Consider the following 17114-nt stretch of genomic DNA (forward strand, 5'->3'; position numbering starts at 1 on the left):
CGTCTTGCGAGGCATTCGTCTTGCGGGGCACCACTGTACTGATCTTGCAGGATCCACACTTGCGGCTTATATTATATATTGCTAATTTGTTTTGCAACCTGCCCTTCCTCCCAAGAGCTCGTGCATGTTATCAGACCCACTTAGAAAGTCCTGAACAATTTAGAGTCTAGGGTCTGTATGGCCTCTACCAGTACCAGCCTGCCTAGGCTTTATTGGGATACTTTCATGCTGGTCCCAGGCGAGTGCTGCTTGTTGTGTGGTGATGCAAAATATGGCCATCTGTAGTTTCACCCCAGCTGGGGGTGGGAATGGGCAGATAAAGCAGAGGTGTATATGACCCAGAACAGAGAGGTAAAGAAGGCTGAATTTCACACAATAATTTGCAATAACTCAAATAAATGAGTGCTGCTTCTAGTTTAAAATGGTGGAGTAATGATTCCTAAACCCTGTTACTTTGCAGTGAAGAAGATCAACAATCTCTTTCACTGGCAAGACCATCACGCCGAGCAAAAGCAACAGCTCTTGAAAAAACCAGAATGAATCTCTCCAAGCTTCTGGACAAATAATTCAACTGACCGAAAAGTAGACCAGTGCAGCTGGATGTAAACCCACTTTTAAATAATTGTATGTAAAAAACAAAGCAAAGCATACCTGCTCGGTAACTCATTTTCTGCTTAATCCTTTTTGTGTGTGCACATGCAGTAAATGGTTAGACTTGGGTATGCAAAGACAAATACTTTCTTCTTTAATTTCGGAAGTGTTTTTTCTGACTTGCATTTTTTTTTTTAAAGATTTGACAGTAGTGCACAATGTGGATGATTTGCGAATAGTACCACCTAATGAGGTTACATTGCATATCTGGCTTAATTCCAAGCTGTATTCTGTTTCCTGCATATGGTGCAGGTGCTAACCTATTTATGGATTATAGGTCAGTTTTTTTTTACCATGCAAAAGGTATAAATGTACTGTTGAAGTTACTCTTTTAAAAGATGAAATAAAGGACATTTACTGGATATTGCTCATCTTTACCAGTTTGATGGCTGTAAGATTATTTTGGCTTCAAAGGTGGTGGTAAAAGCGGGATTATAAACATTATGCAGAATTTTGGTAGATCGGACTGGCATAAAATTCTAGAAGTCTGAAACCTTAAAACTTCAGACTTATTGCCTTTATATTTGAGATGTATCTGAAACATAGGTCAGTTCAAGTTGCCCACTGTACCTTGCTATTATTATTATTATTTTATTATTATTATTATTATTATTATTATTATTATTATTATTATTATTATTATTATTATTATTATTATTATTATATTTATCCCGCCCATCTGACTAGGTTGCCCCAGCCACTCTGGGTGGCTTCCAGCATATATAAAAACATAGTAGGACATTAAACCTTTAAAAGCTTCTTTATACAGGGCTGCCTTCTGGTGTCTCATACTGTTGTTATTAAAAAGAAACCACTGGTGTTGGGAGTAGTGATAGAGATGGCTGATCCATTAGTCCTGGGTACACCTTGTGTGCTAGAATTCTCATCCACTAACTGTCACGTTTCGGTGGAAAAAAAGTTAGTGCTCATAATACTTAAAGCTGTGTAAAGGCATAAAATGCTACCGTATTTTATTAGCATTTTGGAAACGAGGTGGGTTTCTTTGAAATCTTGGTTGTAGAGTGAATATTAAATGGTTGATTTATTATACTGATTGATTGTTTAACTGGCTGTAGTATATAATATGCTCCATATTTGAAAACATGGTGCTAGGACTGCCTTCTGTGTGTGCTAGAAATATCAAGTAATCTATTTTTAAAACAAACTCTAGACAATGTAACCATTTTAAGACAGAAAATCCAGAATGTAGTTTATAACCATTTTAATCTTAGTTTGATGTAATTTCTACAAGTTTTCACCCCCGTCACCAAACACTTAGCAAAATGTTGATAAAATGAAGGCTTAGGAAATGACTGAGTCTGTTTTCTCTACAATCAATGGCCCTTCAGATTATTATTTTTTAAAAAAATCACGTACATTTCATAGAATAGGTGAAAATTATGATTTAGAAAGCATACCATACATTTTAATAATTATTATCTGTAAGATTTTTAAAACCCTTTGCATTTTTATACAGCTTTGCACCAAGGTAAACTATCTACTGAATGTATGAATAACTTTTACACATCACGTTACATAAATATATTAACATCTGTGCACGAAATAAAACCAGAGAATATATCATTAGCGGCAAAAGAATAGAAAGAAATACAGCATACTGTAAAAAAGACAGTATCTCATTCTTATGACCTATACTGAAGTTGTTTCGTATTTACATGCAAAGAGTCACAGCCAACTAACAATATGCATGGTTTACTATGAAGCCACAACCCCAGCATGTCATCTCATGATCAAAAATGCTTATTCAGCAGAAAAAAACAATTGCACACAATGTACAAAACAATAGTGCAAGAAGAGCTGCAAACTCCTTGTTCTCTTCATCTTTGAGCTTTTGGTTAAAAACTATACAGCTGACCAGAGATGCTGTTGTGAAACTTAGCTTCTACTCCATGGGTAGATTTAAGGCACATCATTATTTTCACAGGTTGGGTGCTTATCTTGTGTCAAATATGTTCCAGTTTTCTGTTTTTTTCATATGTAGAAACTGGTTAGAGGGAGGACAGGAATTAATTTTAGATTAAAAATTGAAACTATCATCTAAAGTAGATGCAGCAACCTGAATTTTATTGCACTGTCCAGAATATCAGGTTTCATTGGCTTTCTAAGTGCTGCCCTGTCCTATTGGATTGAGCTATTTGAGCATACACAGATCCCATCTCACAACTACTATGAAATTGGATTTCCCAATCAGGAACAGGAGTCTCCAAAGTGATTAGCAGTGTCCTACTTCTCTATCTGGAAAACGTCACGAGGGTGTAGTGGTTTCGAGCAAAGTTTTAATTAATGCTTCTAAAAATGGAAAACGTTGAAACCTCTTGGGCTTTGCAGAGGCAGAAACTGTCTGCTTCCAGTGCTGGAATACTCTACAAGCTACGGACTTATTCTACTACTCAGTACACCTAGAGACATGCATATAAAATAACTTAACAATGGTAAAGTTGTTTAGGCTTCTCAGTGCATGTATTGGAACTGCAATACATGTCTATTCTGCCTTCTAGTGCAGACGTCTAGTGCAGTCATGGGTGTGAAACTCTGTTTAGGAAAAGCTACAACTATCTCAAGTCTGCTGCAAATTGCACAACACATGGCTCTCTGGCTTGTAGTAAGGCACAGATGTATGCCCTTGCATAACCCTCTCCCAGTAATCGGGGAGATGAGGACAATTCTGGAATACATTTGGTTGGATCCTGAGAGCCACAAGCAGAATGACTTTTGCAGAACTTCTCTTCTCCACCCCCACAAAAAATTAAAAGCTTCTGAGTGTTGGGGAACCCTTTTGTATAGGATTTGAGGGATTGCTTACACCAGGGGTCTGCAACCCGCGGCTCCGGAGCCACATGTGGCTCTTTTACACCTTTGCCGCGGCTCTGGGGCGGATACTAGCGAGGGGAGGAGGCGCATTGTGCGCCCCGACACTCCCCACTGTGGCGGGCGCTGTACTGGCTGTGACGTCGCATGGGGGCGGTGCGTGCGTTAGTCACGCACCGTCCCGACGTCACCTTCCCGCCCGCTGTCAGATCGGACATTAAGGTAAGAAACAATATATGCAGTGTTATATTTGTTTTAAATGTCGCAATGGTTTTGCGGCTCCCAGGTTTTTTTTCTTCGGAAACGGGTCCAAGTGGCTCTTTTTGTCTTAAAGGTTGCAGACCCCTGGCTTACACTTACAGTTAATGAGTTCCAACCCCATTTTTGTTTTGCTATTATACATTAGGGTATTTGCTTGCTTTTAATGTAGAGCCCGTCCTGTACACTTCAAATTATTATACTTTCTATATCATGTTTATTCTCTGGTGGCAGTAGTAGATGGAAGAGGCAGGCAACTACAGTGGTGCCCCGCAAGACGAACGCCTCGCGAGACGAAAAACTCGCAAAACGAAAGGTTTTTTCGTTTTCGAGTTTCTTCGCAAGACGAATTTCCCTATGGGCTTGCTTCGCAAAATGAAGCTTGCCCCGCAAGCTCTGGGGACAGCGGGAAGCGCAGCGCGTCTTCCCCGCTGTCCCCGGACCTCTTTTGAAGCAAGGGGCGGCGCGGAGAAGATCGCTTCTCCCCGTTGCCAGCCCCGCAAGCTCCGGGGACAGAGGGGAAGGCGCAGCGCCTTCCCCTCTCTCCCCGGACCCCTTTTGAACCAAGGGGCGGCAAGGGCGAGAAGCGATCTTCTCCTCTCCGCCCCTTGCTTCAAAAGAGGGGACAGAGCGGCGCTTCCCCTCTGTCCCCAGACGGTCTCCATAGGAACGCATTGATTGATTTTCAATGCATTCCTATGGGAAACTGTGCTTCGCAAGAGGAAAAACTCGCAAGAAGAAAAAACTTGCAGAACGAATTAATTTCGTCTTGCGAGGCACCACTGTATTAGACTTCTTTGCAGCTAATCTAAGTAGCATGGATTGATGGTCTGAGAGTGCAGTGCTTGAAAGTGATTTCTGCAAATATTTCAAAGGGTATGTGGGAAGGACTTTTGTACCTCTGCACACTTACTACTATGTTTCCAATAGACTTGGGTAACTGAAACTCAACTGGAACTAAGTTGTGTTTGTACAGGCTCTATATGCTATGCTCAACAGTATTTTTAAATGCACCTGTACATCTGCCAGCAAACATTTTCAATGTTTCACTAAAAATACAGAAATATTTTTTTTAGGTAACTGGATGAAGTGCCTGGGTTTAGCACCTTTCAAGTGAACTTACTACCAGTTGCATAATTTTAGCTCAAAAAGAAGAATGAAGGAATGCTCTTAGCCATTGAACACCATGATTCCAGGCCATGACATTCCCTTATAAAGAGCCTGGCTTTTCTGTGCAATTAAGCAGCAAGATCTATTTTACTTAGTATGTTAAGTTGCACATATGTTGAAAGGTATAGTTACACTACATATTATTTTCTCCTATAAATGAGTGGCTGTTTCTTTTTTATGGAGAAATGTCAAGAGTTGCATTTGGGGACAACTATAGTATAGGCTGCTGTGTCGTGAATCTACAGGATGGGTCACTAGCTATACACCACTGCTGCGACAGGTTATGATCAAGACTACTCTTAAGTAAGCCAGTGACATCACTGAGATTTTAACTCATATAAGTCCTATGCTAGCTGCTACACCTAAAACCGTGTACATGTTCAGAACAGATTCAGATCAAACAGTATAGGAACTGGGCTGGTGGGATCCAAATGTCTAATATAACTGCACAAGTCTTACAGGAATGAGTCTGCATGTCTGCCGTTGGGAAAAAGGCTGAAGGGGATCATCAGTTAATTCCAACTTTTAAAAACAGTGGCCTACATTCAAAACTCTTGAATGGGGTTCCAGGTACTCATGAATTGAATGGTGGCACTGGAGGCTCAGGGGATTTGCGAGGACTAGGGGTGGGGTTTTTTTTCTAGTTTTGGCTGATTTGCCAGTTAAGGTTCTGTGTGGGGCTATCCCTGAAGACAACTTGGAAACTTCAATTGGTCTAAATGCAGTGCTACCAGTTCAGATCTCATACTACCCCGATTTAAAACAGTTGCACTGGTTGCCAGTTCATTTCTGGGCCCAATCCAAGGTGCAAGGTGTTTAAAAGCCCTAAACTACTCAGGTCCCAAATACCTGAAATACCATTTCCTTCTCTACAGACCCTCTCAGGTGTTAAAGTCAGCAGAGGGGGGCTTTTTTGTTATTCCACTACCCTCAGAAGCTTGGGGGTGGCGACAGCCCGGGAGAGGGCATCTTCTATTGCAGCTCCTAAGTTGTGGAACTCCATCCCCACACATCTAAATCAAATGCTGTAAACACCTCTTTTGATACCCAATATGTATATTTTTAGGATCCATCTTATTTCTGTGATTGCAAAGAGTTTTAAACTATTTTAAGAATTGTGTTTTAATGGTTGTGACCCTGAAACCTTAGGGTGAAGGATAGGTAGTACCTACTACTGCTACTACTACTACTACTAATAATAATATTCAGAGCGTAGTTGCCAACACCAAGACCCAGAAAGCCATGGTTTGTAACTGCATAATCTCCTGCTCTAATTAACATTCATGACAATCCAAACCTAAAGATCCCATGGAAAGCAAGCATCCTTTAAGGCCAAATCAGCTTATTTACAAAAATACATAAGTGCAAGCTAATCTCCAAACATATGTATTACTCTATATTTGAGCTTTGTGCTTTTAATGCATCCTTGTAGGCCACTTCAAGCTCTTGCATGGCCAAATGCATAGGGTGTTAGTCAACTTCATTTTACTCTTGAGAAGATCCAGTGAAATTAAGAGACCTAACTTAGCCACTTCCTTTCATTTCCATAGGACTACACTGAGTAAAGTAACTGCATTCCACCCAATGATTTACTCTGCATACTATTAAGAGCCTATATATAAGCATGCACATCCTGGTCTGTAAATATGAACTAGATTTAACCTCTATCTTAGGCAGTACCTGACTTCTAAAAAAGTCCTGAAGAGGATAATTTGTGGACAGGTTTCTATGTGCACTGTGCAGACCATTCTACTATATCAAATGGCTGCTTTGGGGGAATAAAGTCCCCTATATCTATCAGCCATGCACATTCAGGGATCTGTGCATACTCTGCTCATGGAATCCCTCCATCAACCTCTGCTGGGGAAAAAGAATTTCCTTCTCCCCATTGGGCTGGTGAGGGAAATAATGTAATCGGTGAACATTACTGCACTTGAAGATTTATAACTTGGGCCGTCTGAGCAGAAATACCAGGGCAAAGACACAATGGGACTGACAAAAGGTATATAAGTGCCCTTTTCACTACAGATGGCATGACTATACCTTCTAGTGCAAAGGTTTACATAACTCTGCGGATACAGATACTGTAAAAAGCAGCCTGTGATGGATTAACCCTATAGTTACTCTTGCCAAATCTAACAATCCTAATTCTACTCAGGTTGAATCATTACAAAATGTTAAAATGTTCTGGCATTTTTATACATTTATTTAAAATATAATCTGCAAGATGAGTAGCTGAACACATGATTATTATTATTTTTTTAAAAAAGAAATGCCTACTGCGATTATACAATGTTGGATTGAACGTCCCCTCTCCCCCCCAAAAATCTGAATTTATCAAGCAAAGCTAAACCATAAACTGCGATGCTCAAGTACTAACTAAAGAAACACCATCCAAGTAATATACATGTGCACAAACTCCTTGCTACACTGTTTCTTGGTGCTTCCATGCAGATACCTCAGACTGGGAAGAAAGAGCAGAGCTGCAGACTACAATATGAACCAAGCTATACATGATTGTCTGTTCTGCTTGATGAAAGCCTGGCAGGTCTAGCTCTGGGGAGGGGCGAGAGAGGGAAATAGTTTAGCCTCCATGGAAGTATATCTTTTCCCCCCACTGAATCTACAGAACTTGCCGCCCCCCCCCCCCAAGCTATGAACCTGGAGACTTTTGAAATCCATCAAAAGTACATGAAAATAATCGACAGCTCGGTGCAGAGGTAGATTTCTTACTGGAATAATATCTAGGGACCCTACACATTTCAAGCTACACAAACTTCATCACCGTGGGGTAGCATCAGTCCTGATCGAGAACAAAACCGTTTCAAGTCACTCCCAGTTCCCTCTGCACTCAGTATGTAGTCCTGGACTGGGGGAATCTGTGCAGAGAAGCAAGCGTCTACTAGCAAGGCCAATGCAGGTGTGCACCTATTATGATGCTCACCTGAGTCCAGCTTAATGAGCTGGATTGGGTCAGAGATTGGGGAAAACCCTTTCGACCCTAAGGTAAATAAGGACACGACAATGCTAACCCCAGTCCTCCACATGACATCTAGTTAAAGTCCATAGCTTCCACAGTTACATTCCCGCTAGTCTGTCTCAGGTGAGGTAACAGTGCAGAAGTCCAAGTATCCAGTAAAGATCCCTTACCAACCAAACAACTTGTCAACCAAGTTGTCTGCCAAAGGGACAGTTTTAAGGAAGCTCTGCAGACAAAAAAAAAAGCTAAGTTTAACACCAAGAAAAAATATACATAAAAATAGGGCTCATTACAGCAATCTCAACTTCGTCAGAGAGAGGTTTCTGAAGCTGCTATTTTCGGCAGGGTTGCTTCCAAAGTTCTTTTGAAAAAACACACCACGCACATAGATCTTAAGATACACACAAAATGTCACATAAAAACACAGCAATTCAATTTTACTCTGCATTGGGGGGTGGGTTGGAATTTTAGGAAGCCAGTTTGCCCAGCATGCAACTTCTGGGCACCACGACCGAATGGCTAACCATTTTAAAGAGATTTTGGCATGCATGTTCAGAAGTCAGTCATAAGAAGCTTACGAATAGGCACAGTCCCCCAGGCCACTTTCTGTGAAGACTATGCCCGACCATCAGAAGAAGCTCTTACCCCAGGCAGCAACCCAAACAGCCCCCAGAAAGGTAGTGTCTAGCTCTTTAAAGCAGTTTTGCTTAGTTATTACAGCAATGGCTTGCTCAGTTTTTACAATCATTCACAGTATTGCATGCTTATCAGGGACTACAAGACAGATGGACTCATCTTGACGATTCATGGGTTTTGCTGTTAGACTTGGGAGCTTCCATGAAGAGGCAACTGAAATGGGATCATGGAGTATTCAACAGCTCTGCTTGCAAATCCTCCCAGCAAAGGCAGTCCAACAGGTTTAAGAGGTCCTATAAAAAAGAGAAAATTAAGACCTGGACTTCACACATTTTCGTATGAATGGTGTGTGCATTCACAATATTCACAGATTTAGCAGAAGGTTCTGATGGTACAAAAACCCATTTAATCAGAACAAATATATTTATTCTTTGAAATTTTGTCAAATGCTGTTTTTCTTTATATTTCAGCTAAATTAAATAATCCAGCCTTAGTAATTTCAATGGAAAAGTTAAGCATGCATGTTCTTCAATCTTTTCCATTGAAGTCAATGGGACGTAAGGCCCAGCCTTTGTCCAAAGCTTACAAATTCAGGATTTGTCTGTCAGTGGTTTGCAAGGGAGCCACCTACATAGTGTTGTAAGACTTTATATTATTGCCTCAATTATATTATTACCTAAATTATCAATTTAAGGTATTTACATCATCTAAGGAAGCTTATTCCTTTTATCTCTGTTTTGAGATAGCCACTTACACAGGGGTTATGTTCTGAACCTCTGTGTGAATCAGCAAAGTCATGTAAAATGGGGAGCACCCTGGAGATTCCCAGTGGCTTGCGAGGAGACCCACTCTCCTCGCAAGCCAGAGACTTGTTGAAAGCTTCCCTGCACCTCAGCTGAGCTGGCCAAGGCTCCCCTGTTGTCTCTCCGGCTTGTAGGAGCCGGAGACACATGGGGTTTGCACAGCTGACGCATCCGAGCAGCCTCAACGCACCTCTGGCTCACGAGACGACCCTTCCTAGAGCCCAAAGAGGACTCCTTCCGAGTTGGAGGCGCAGTGGGGCTTTCCAGCTAACAGTGGCCACTTCCCCATGTGTCAGCTGTTAGCCAGAAGGCTGAAGAGCCTCAGCAAAGCCCTGTTGCACCTCCTCCCAAGGAGACCTTCTCCGGAGCCCAAAGAGGTTGTCCCCTTTAGGCTCCAGGGAGGGCCTCCTTGCAAGCCAGAGAATTTTTGCGGCTGCTTAGCAGATGTGCGGGAAAGTTTCCCCATACATCAGGTCGGCGGCTCAACAAAGCCCTGCTGCCCTTCCAGCTTCCACAGCTGATGAACAGAGAAGCGTCTTCCCTGAGCATCAGCTGTGGTAGCCCCTAAATTCACCTTAATAATATCTTTGTCCATTAATCCATTTTTGAACATTTTATCAGGCTTCATTGCCCGTAAGGTAAGCCACAGAAACCACAGCGCTGACTACCAAAATTAAGAAAGCAAACTTTTCAAGTCCTAGTTCTTCCTCCACTTCCGATAAACCTGCCTTCCCATTTGTACAGTGGTACCTCGGGTTACATACGCTTCGGGTTACAGACTCCGCTAACCCAGAAATAGTACCTTGGGTTAAGAACTTTGCTTCAGGATGAGAACAGAAATCGTGCTCTGGTGGTGTGGTGGCAGCAGGAGGCCCCATTAGCTAAAGTGGTGCTTCAGGTTAAGAACAGTTTCAGGTTAAGAACAGACCTCCAGAACGAATTAAGTTCTTAACCCGAGGTATCACTGTACATGCCCATGCACATCTGGAGCTGGATTCTGGAGGTCTTTAGCTACACAGATCAATGTATGGTGACCAGTTAAAGAGACATCAAATCTGCTCCTAGTTTAGATAGGCAAAATGTAACTATTCAGGGCATTGTATCGCTAAAAGCAAGCATTTCAACATCCTATGGATTTACTAACATGGCTCAGTTGCTAGAGCACGAGACTCTTAATCTCAAGGTCACAGGTTCAAGCCCCACGTTGAGCAAGATTCCTGCGTTGCAGGAGTTTGGACTAGATGACCCTCACGGTCCCTACAATTCTCTGATTATACTGCCCCACTGAGTAACTTTGGCTTGATTGTTCCCTTTCCACTTGATTTTGTATGTAGCCTATTTAGTCCCCCTAAAAAGGGTATCCGAGTTAACAGAAATTATGTAGTTTTAGTATTTCATCTTAATATACCAGTGTTTGTTTCAGTATCTCATCTTAAGTAAGTTCCAAAATTTCACACTCTAAGCTAATGTATTTGAAATAAGGCCAATTGCTTCTATCTTTTCCTACAGCTGCAGAAAAATAACTGGCATTGAAACTTTTGGAAAAGGTTTTTGTCCCCAGTTCAGCAAGAGCATCCGGGGCAGATTCAAGTTCCCAGCTAACAAAAAACAGAACGAGGAAAAAAAATAAAAAGAGAATGAGATGAAAAGCGAAACAGTAGACAAGGCAAATAATCCAGTTAGGGATGCCTGTAGCTTTCTTTTGCAAGTCTTATCTAAAACTCTGCATATGAGCTGGGATTCTAATGCATGTTACACCATAAGGAAGGGAGGGTGGCTACTGGTAAAGCATGCCTGGGGGCACGGGGCAATGGCACATAGCCTGCCCGCCACTCTCAAGCCTCCCCCGGCGCCAGCCTGGGGAGGTAGTGACAGGAGGCGGTAGTGTCGGGAAGCAGGTGCGCAGCGTGCTTGGAACCAACCGCCAGCGCCGACCGCCACCAGTTCAGGGCGATAGTACCAGGAGATGGGCCGCACCCGCAAATAACCCTTGAATTTTAAAGCTGCGGCTTTTATTTTGGCCAATACCGTACGCAATGTCCTGGCAACTGCTACTACTTAAGGGTCTAAAACTGATAAATGATGACAGTGAATACAAATCATCTGGCCAGCAGGGGCACAATAATCAGCCTGTGAAGCATCGTCATGGCAGTGGTGGCAGGAAACGGTGGCAGAAGCCACAAGGACTCGCAGGCCACCACTGATTGTGCTGCCATTGTCAGGCCTTGCAGGTTGTTGTTGCTTCTGTCAACACGTACTGCGGTCATGGCAAGCTGTTTCTGCCACTGCTGTTTCTGCCTCCCAGCAGGTCTGCTGGCAGTCCCAGATTATCATCACCGTACTCTGGACTGTCCCGATTGTCCTGAATATCACCATTTGGTAGCCAAGCCCAAAACCAAAAGTCCAGTTGGGATGAATCTTGGCTTGTCTGCTGATGAAACTGAGTGTTGATGATTGATAATATTGTCATTTATCTGTTTTAGACCCTTAAGTAGTAGCAGTTGCCAGGACATTGTCCTGTTTGCCGCTGTGTAGTTCCTTATTTCTGACATTGTGGTAGACTGCAATATTTAGCTGGTGATAACATTGCAGTGTTTAGCTGATGAGTTACCGTGATGTTGAAAACCAGATATCGCCTAACCCTTACACACATTGTGAATCGTGATATATTGCCAGCTCAAATATTATGAAGCAATTATCAAGATGTGAATTTCAAACCGGTGTTGGACGATATATTGATATATCACCCAGCCCTACTCCAGATATCTTGTAGATGGGATGTCAGGGAAGAGGCTAAGACTTGTTTTATTTGCTAGAGATTTAGGGAGCAGATTGGTAAATGGTAAAAGGGGGAGACTGGTCAAAACAAAGTTGAAAGGCACCTTCAATAGTGTTATCTCTTTCCAAAACAACTGCTCAAAACTGCAAGAATAGAAGCTCACATAGATCAGGAATGGGAGCACCAAATCCTTGAGGATGTCAGCGTGGTTAATGAACAGAATCAAGGAAGCTATTACAGAAGCCTTCCTTCAGAAGATGGAAGCCTTGCCCATAGGAAGACAAAAAAGGAGCACAAACACTGGCAAGCAAGAGAAATGCAGGCAAACAAGAGAGCCGAAAGAAGAATCTGGGCAGCATATTGCTAAAAACGTTAAGAAAATGTAGTTAACTAACATCAGAACTAGGAAACCAGCCACAAAGGTGGTTGGACTGCTGGATAACAAGGGAGTGAAAGGGGTATCAAAAGAAGAAAAAGAGACTGCAGAGAAACTGAACTGATTCTTTGTGTATGTCTTCACTGTGGAAGATGTACAACAGCACCAGGTCCAAACTGGTATGTTCACAAAGATAGTGTGAACAGCTAAGGTTGAGATCTATATGCATCTACAGATGAAGGGTGGTATACAAATTTAATAAAAATTAAAATAAAGCAATTAGTGGCAACGAGAGGAAGTTCTAGATCTTGTTAGCCCATTAAAAATTAACCATTCACCAGGTGCAAATGTTATCCCTCCTGAGTCTTTTCAAGAACTCAAATGTTGTTATTGCTGGTCTTCTAACAAAACTATGCAACTTATCCCTAAAATACCAGCTCCATACCTGAAGACTGGAAAATGGCCAAATGTAACATACATTTTTAAAAGAGATCCAGTAAAGAAGATGTCATTTAGCATATGGACAGGGACAATGCCATACAGACTATGAACTTGGACTTTGAATACTCTTTTGATAGTTCCTCCTCAAAGACTCCTTTGTGACCCCAATGTGACAAGAGGGCAAGTCGCCGGATGAAACAGTAGCTGGATAAAGAACAGGAAGCAAAAAAGTAGGAATAAATGTTCAGTCCTCACATTGGAGAGAGAAGTTGGGTTCCCTCAGGAGCTATAGTAAAGGTAAAGGGACCCCTGACCATTAGGTCCAGTCGTGGCCGACTCTGGGGTTCGGCGCTCATCTCGCTTTATTGGCCGAGGGAGCCGGTGTACAGCTTCCGGGTCATGTGGCCAGAATGACTAAGCCAGTTCTGGCGAACCAGAGCAGCACACAGAAACGCCGTTTACCTTCCCGCCAGAGCGATACCTATTTATCTACTTGCACTATGACGTGCTTTCGAACTGCTAGGTTGGCAGGAGCAGGGACCGAGCAACGGGAGCTCACCCCGTCGCGGGGATTCAAACTGCTGACCTTCTGATCGGCAAGTCCTAGGCTCTGTGGTTTAACCCACAGCACCACCCGGACCCAGATTATCTAGTTAGGTGAGATGATGACATTTCCTGAAAACACCAAATTATTTGGGGTGGTAAAGATGAAAGGGGATTTTCAAGCTCCAAAAAGATCTATCAAAACAGGGTGAATGGGCATTAATACGGCAAAGGCAATTCATTGTAAAAAAGTTTAACATGATGCATGTTGACAAAATCTGAACTGAGAAACAGCTGTTGTTTCTGTGGTGGGCAGCTGAATGAAAAGGTTGAGCAGCCCTGAAAAATGTAAATTCCATATGCTAGGGATCATTAGAAAAGGGTTTAGAAATAAAACTGCTAACAATGTCATTTCTTTAAACAAATCAATGGTGCACTCACCTTCAAAATACTGGATACAGTTGCATCTCTAAAAGAATATTGTAGAGCTGGAAAAGGTGCAGAAAAGGGCACCCAAAATGATCAGGGGGCTGGAACAAACACTTCTATGAGGAAAGGTTATTTACATTTGGCCCTTTCTATTTTTAATAAGGCGAGTAAAGGATAACGAGAAGGGCTTTATAGCTTTCTTTATACATGGGGTGAAGAAAATAGATAATACTAGAAAAAACGGGGTCATCAAATGGCAATTCAGAGTTCATTGAGGTCAATGGGAATTACTTCTAAGTAAAAAATATAGAGGCTTGCATTGTTAATTCCTTATAAAAAATAGACATTAATTGCATAGCAGCAATAAACTGTTCAAAAATACAGGTGCCCTGAAAAATAATTGCACCGAAACACTCCCCTTTCCTAAAAGTACCACTGCATGAAACAGTTGGTGAAAATTTGATACTAGAACTTTGGCACTGCAATACAGATACTTTAAGTTGTATTACTGAAGTTTCACATTAATGCCATTGTACATCTATGTCATTCTCCCATTCTGCCCATTGATTAATATGTTCAGAGGAGGCCTTATTAACTATGCCACTGCCTACAGACCTTCATTTGTGGCAACTTGGAGGAGGGTCTTTTCTATGTGACCTCTCAGTCTGTGGAATAAGTTCCCCACCGAGATATGGCTTCTGGAGAGCTTCTGCCAGCTGTTAAAGCCTATCTAATTACTCACATTTCCCTGGGCCTCTGATGCAAGTTCAATGATTCCTGGTCTTGGTAATTGTAATATGGGGTTTTATTGAATATTAAATTGTTTCAGAATTGTTGCTTGGTTCTGAATTAGTTTTATTATTCACCGATTTGGTACTTAAAAAATAATAATACTGGAAAGAGCATGAATATTCTAAATCAGTGTTTCCCAACCGGTGTTCCGCGGCACACTAGTGTGCCGTGAGACATCGGCTGGTGTGCCGTGGGAGGAAGGCGGGCGAGTCGAGCGGTGAGAGGCGGCGGCGGCGGCGAGGATCCGCGTCGAGCCGGGGGCGGCTCCGCGGTGGTGGTGCCGAGCGGCGGGGCAGCGCGCGCAAAAGGGAGGATCGCGAGACAGCGGAGGAGGAGGAGGCCGGCATGTCCGGGCAGCAGCAGCAACAACAGCAGCAGCAACTCCCGCCGCCGCCCCCTCCTCCGCCCGCTATCGCCGCCACCACCACAACAGCCGCCGCCGCCTCAGCTGCCCTCGCTCTGCTGCCTCCTCCCACCCCGGCAAGGGGGAGGGAAAAAACTTTCGCTTTTGTGCGTCCCTCCCGGCGTGACGCTGCGCGCTGACGTCACGGGGCGGGGCTTTAATGGTGGTGTGCCGCGAGATTTTTTTCCGGCTAACAGGTGTGCTGTTGCCCAAAAACGTTTGGGAAACACTGTTCTAAATACAGGACTATGTACTTTAAAGTGAGGCATTTTCTTACGGTCATTAGAAGAGGGCACGTGGAATCTAATTATGTGCCTAAAATTAATACCATCAGAGCTTTGGATTACAAACGGAGGCAGATTTGACATGATGTCTGCTCTGGTTACAGCACTGTCCAGCGAGCAATGGTTTATTTCCTTTACATGCTAGTAAGTATGGAAAACCATGAACAACAGAGAAAGAACAAAAACAACACAACAGAAGTCTCAAGTGAAATAATGAAAGACTATGAAAAAGTTATCAGTTTCTTTTTCTTAAAAAGGATATCACAAAGCTATGCCTGAAAAAGTAGCTATTATAGTAAGCAGAATTTTGTTGCCGCTGCCAATTTTAACACACCTGTGCTTTCTATGTAATTTGAATTTCCACCCCACCACAAGAATATATATATCTAAAGTTGCCAGATTACAACATGAGGTCCTGCCGGCCCCTTTAAATGCAGAGTATGTGGCTACAATATTGTTTTGTCTCATTCCTGGTGCCTTCATTTTCCCCATAGCTGCTGTAATAGGTAAAGAGGATGGGCGTTGAGGGGCAGAAATTGCAGCAGTCCTGTTTTAGGATTTAAATAAACAGGCAAGATATTGGGGGGGGGGGGTTGCAATCTGGCAAACTCTAGTCTACCAAGAAAACTGGCAGCCATGAGAGAGCTCTTTATACATACATTAATATAAAAATGGGCAGCTCATTTTATAACAATGACTTCATGCTATAGACAGTTCATTTACCTAACCCGCCCCCCCACCAGTGTGGTTCAAAATGATTGCATAAGGACACATTCAAGATAGAGTCCTCAAGAAATCAAAATATGCACGTTATCCCTCCACTCCCCCCCACCCAGTATGTTTATATAGGCTTGGAAATAATACAGATAAATGAAAAGGGACATAAGCTAAGCAATTAAACATTTTAGCCTCTTCCCCAATTTAGCACAATTCTGCATTTTTTAATATAATTTGGTTGTGTCTCCCCTCCCTGCAATTTACAATTTGCCATTCTGATTCTGAATAACTGGAAACTAGCCCCCCCAATTAGTCAAGATTTAAATTTTATCCTCTTTGGTTTCTTATATACCCATATTAAATGTTATTTTTAATTACACACCCAACCTTCTTTTCTAATTATGCCTTTATAATGAAAAGATTTCAGCTCTGTACTGTTAGTTCTCTGTCTGAATTCAGATTCCTTATACTATTACACCAAGTAGTACATGGTGTGTGCCCTGCTTTTTCCAAGAATGGACATAGTAGGGAAGGGATATAGTTGTATCCCAGTGGATGCTTTTCCCAGAGTATCTGTGTAAGGAAGTCTCATTGCTGCACATACATCAAGCTTCCTGGTTCAGGAAGACTGTGTGCTTTAAACTTTATTGAAAGGAAGCAGAATTTAGTATATGCCTAACTTTTTCAAGATGCTTTAAAACATCCAACTTGAAAATTGCAGAGGGTCTTGGCAGACCACTTAGTGCTTTTCCTGCCTGTTGTAGCATTTCAACTGCAGTGTGTCAGATGTTGTATGGTTAGTAATTGCATTAGTAATGCTTCTTATATTACTTATATATTGTATTTTTATTATATTCCACAGAATTCAAATTGCAACGCAATAAGAATACAATTGAAGAAATAAAAGAAGCAATTAACACAATTATAAATCAGTATATTTAAGGTGACGGATAGGCCATCTCCTATCCTTCAACCACAAATCCACAGACAGAATGCGGACCTCAATGAAGCTTGTAATCTGCA

General features: G+C 42.2%; 2 protein-coding genes across 10 annotated transcripts in view; one reads left to right on the plus strand and one right to left on the minus strand.

The window, feature by feature from the left end:
• Window positions 1-1013, plus strand: part of NCAPG (non-SMC condensin I complex subunit G) — a 39657-nt gene extending 38644 nt beyond the window's left edge. For all 4 annotated transcript variants that reach the window (XM_081207626.1, XM_081207625.1, XM_081207628.1 and 1 more), the window contains exon 22: window positions 461-1013. In XM_081207626.1, coding sequence (XP_081063752.1) covers window positions 461-566 — 106 coding nt within the window. In that variant the 3' untranslated portion in view covers window positions 567-1013. The remainder of the gene's footprint in view (window positions 1-460) is intronic.
• An 845-nt stretch (window positions 1014-1858) lies between these two features.
• LCORL (ligand dependent nuclear receptor corepressor like) overlaps window positions 1859-17114 on the minus strand; it is a 62174-nt gene continuing 46918 nt past the window's right edge. For 4 of the 6 annotated variants that reach the window (XM_081207547.1, XM_081207551.1, XM_081207546.1 and 1 more), the window contains one exon: window positions 7100-8817. In XM_081207547.1, coding sequence (XP_081063673.1) covers window positions 8708-8817 — 110 coding nt within the window. In that variant the 3' untranslated portion in view covers window positions 7100-8707. Of the gene's footprint in view, window positions 2657-7099; window positions 8818-17114 lie in introns of those variants that run through there. The other 2 variants (XR_014011490.1, XR_014011491.1) reach the window with 2 other exon arrangements.

The sequence above is a fragment of the Podarcis bocagei genome (assembly GCF_964188305.1).
Source record: "Podarcis bocagei genome assembly, chromosome: 9".
Taxonomy (NCBI): domain Eukaryota; kingdom Metazoa; phylum Chordata; class Lepidosauria; order Squamata; family Lacertidae; genus Podarcis; species Podarcis bocagei.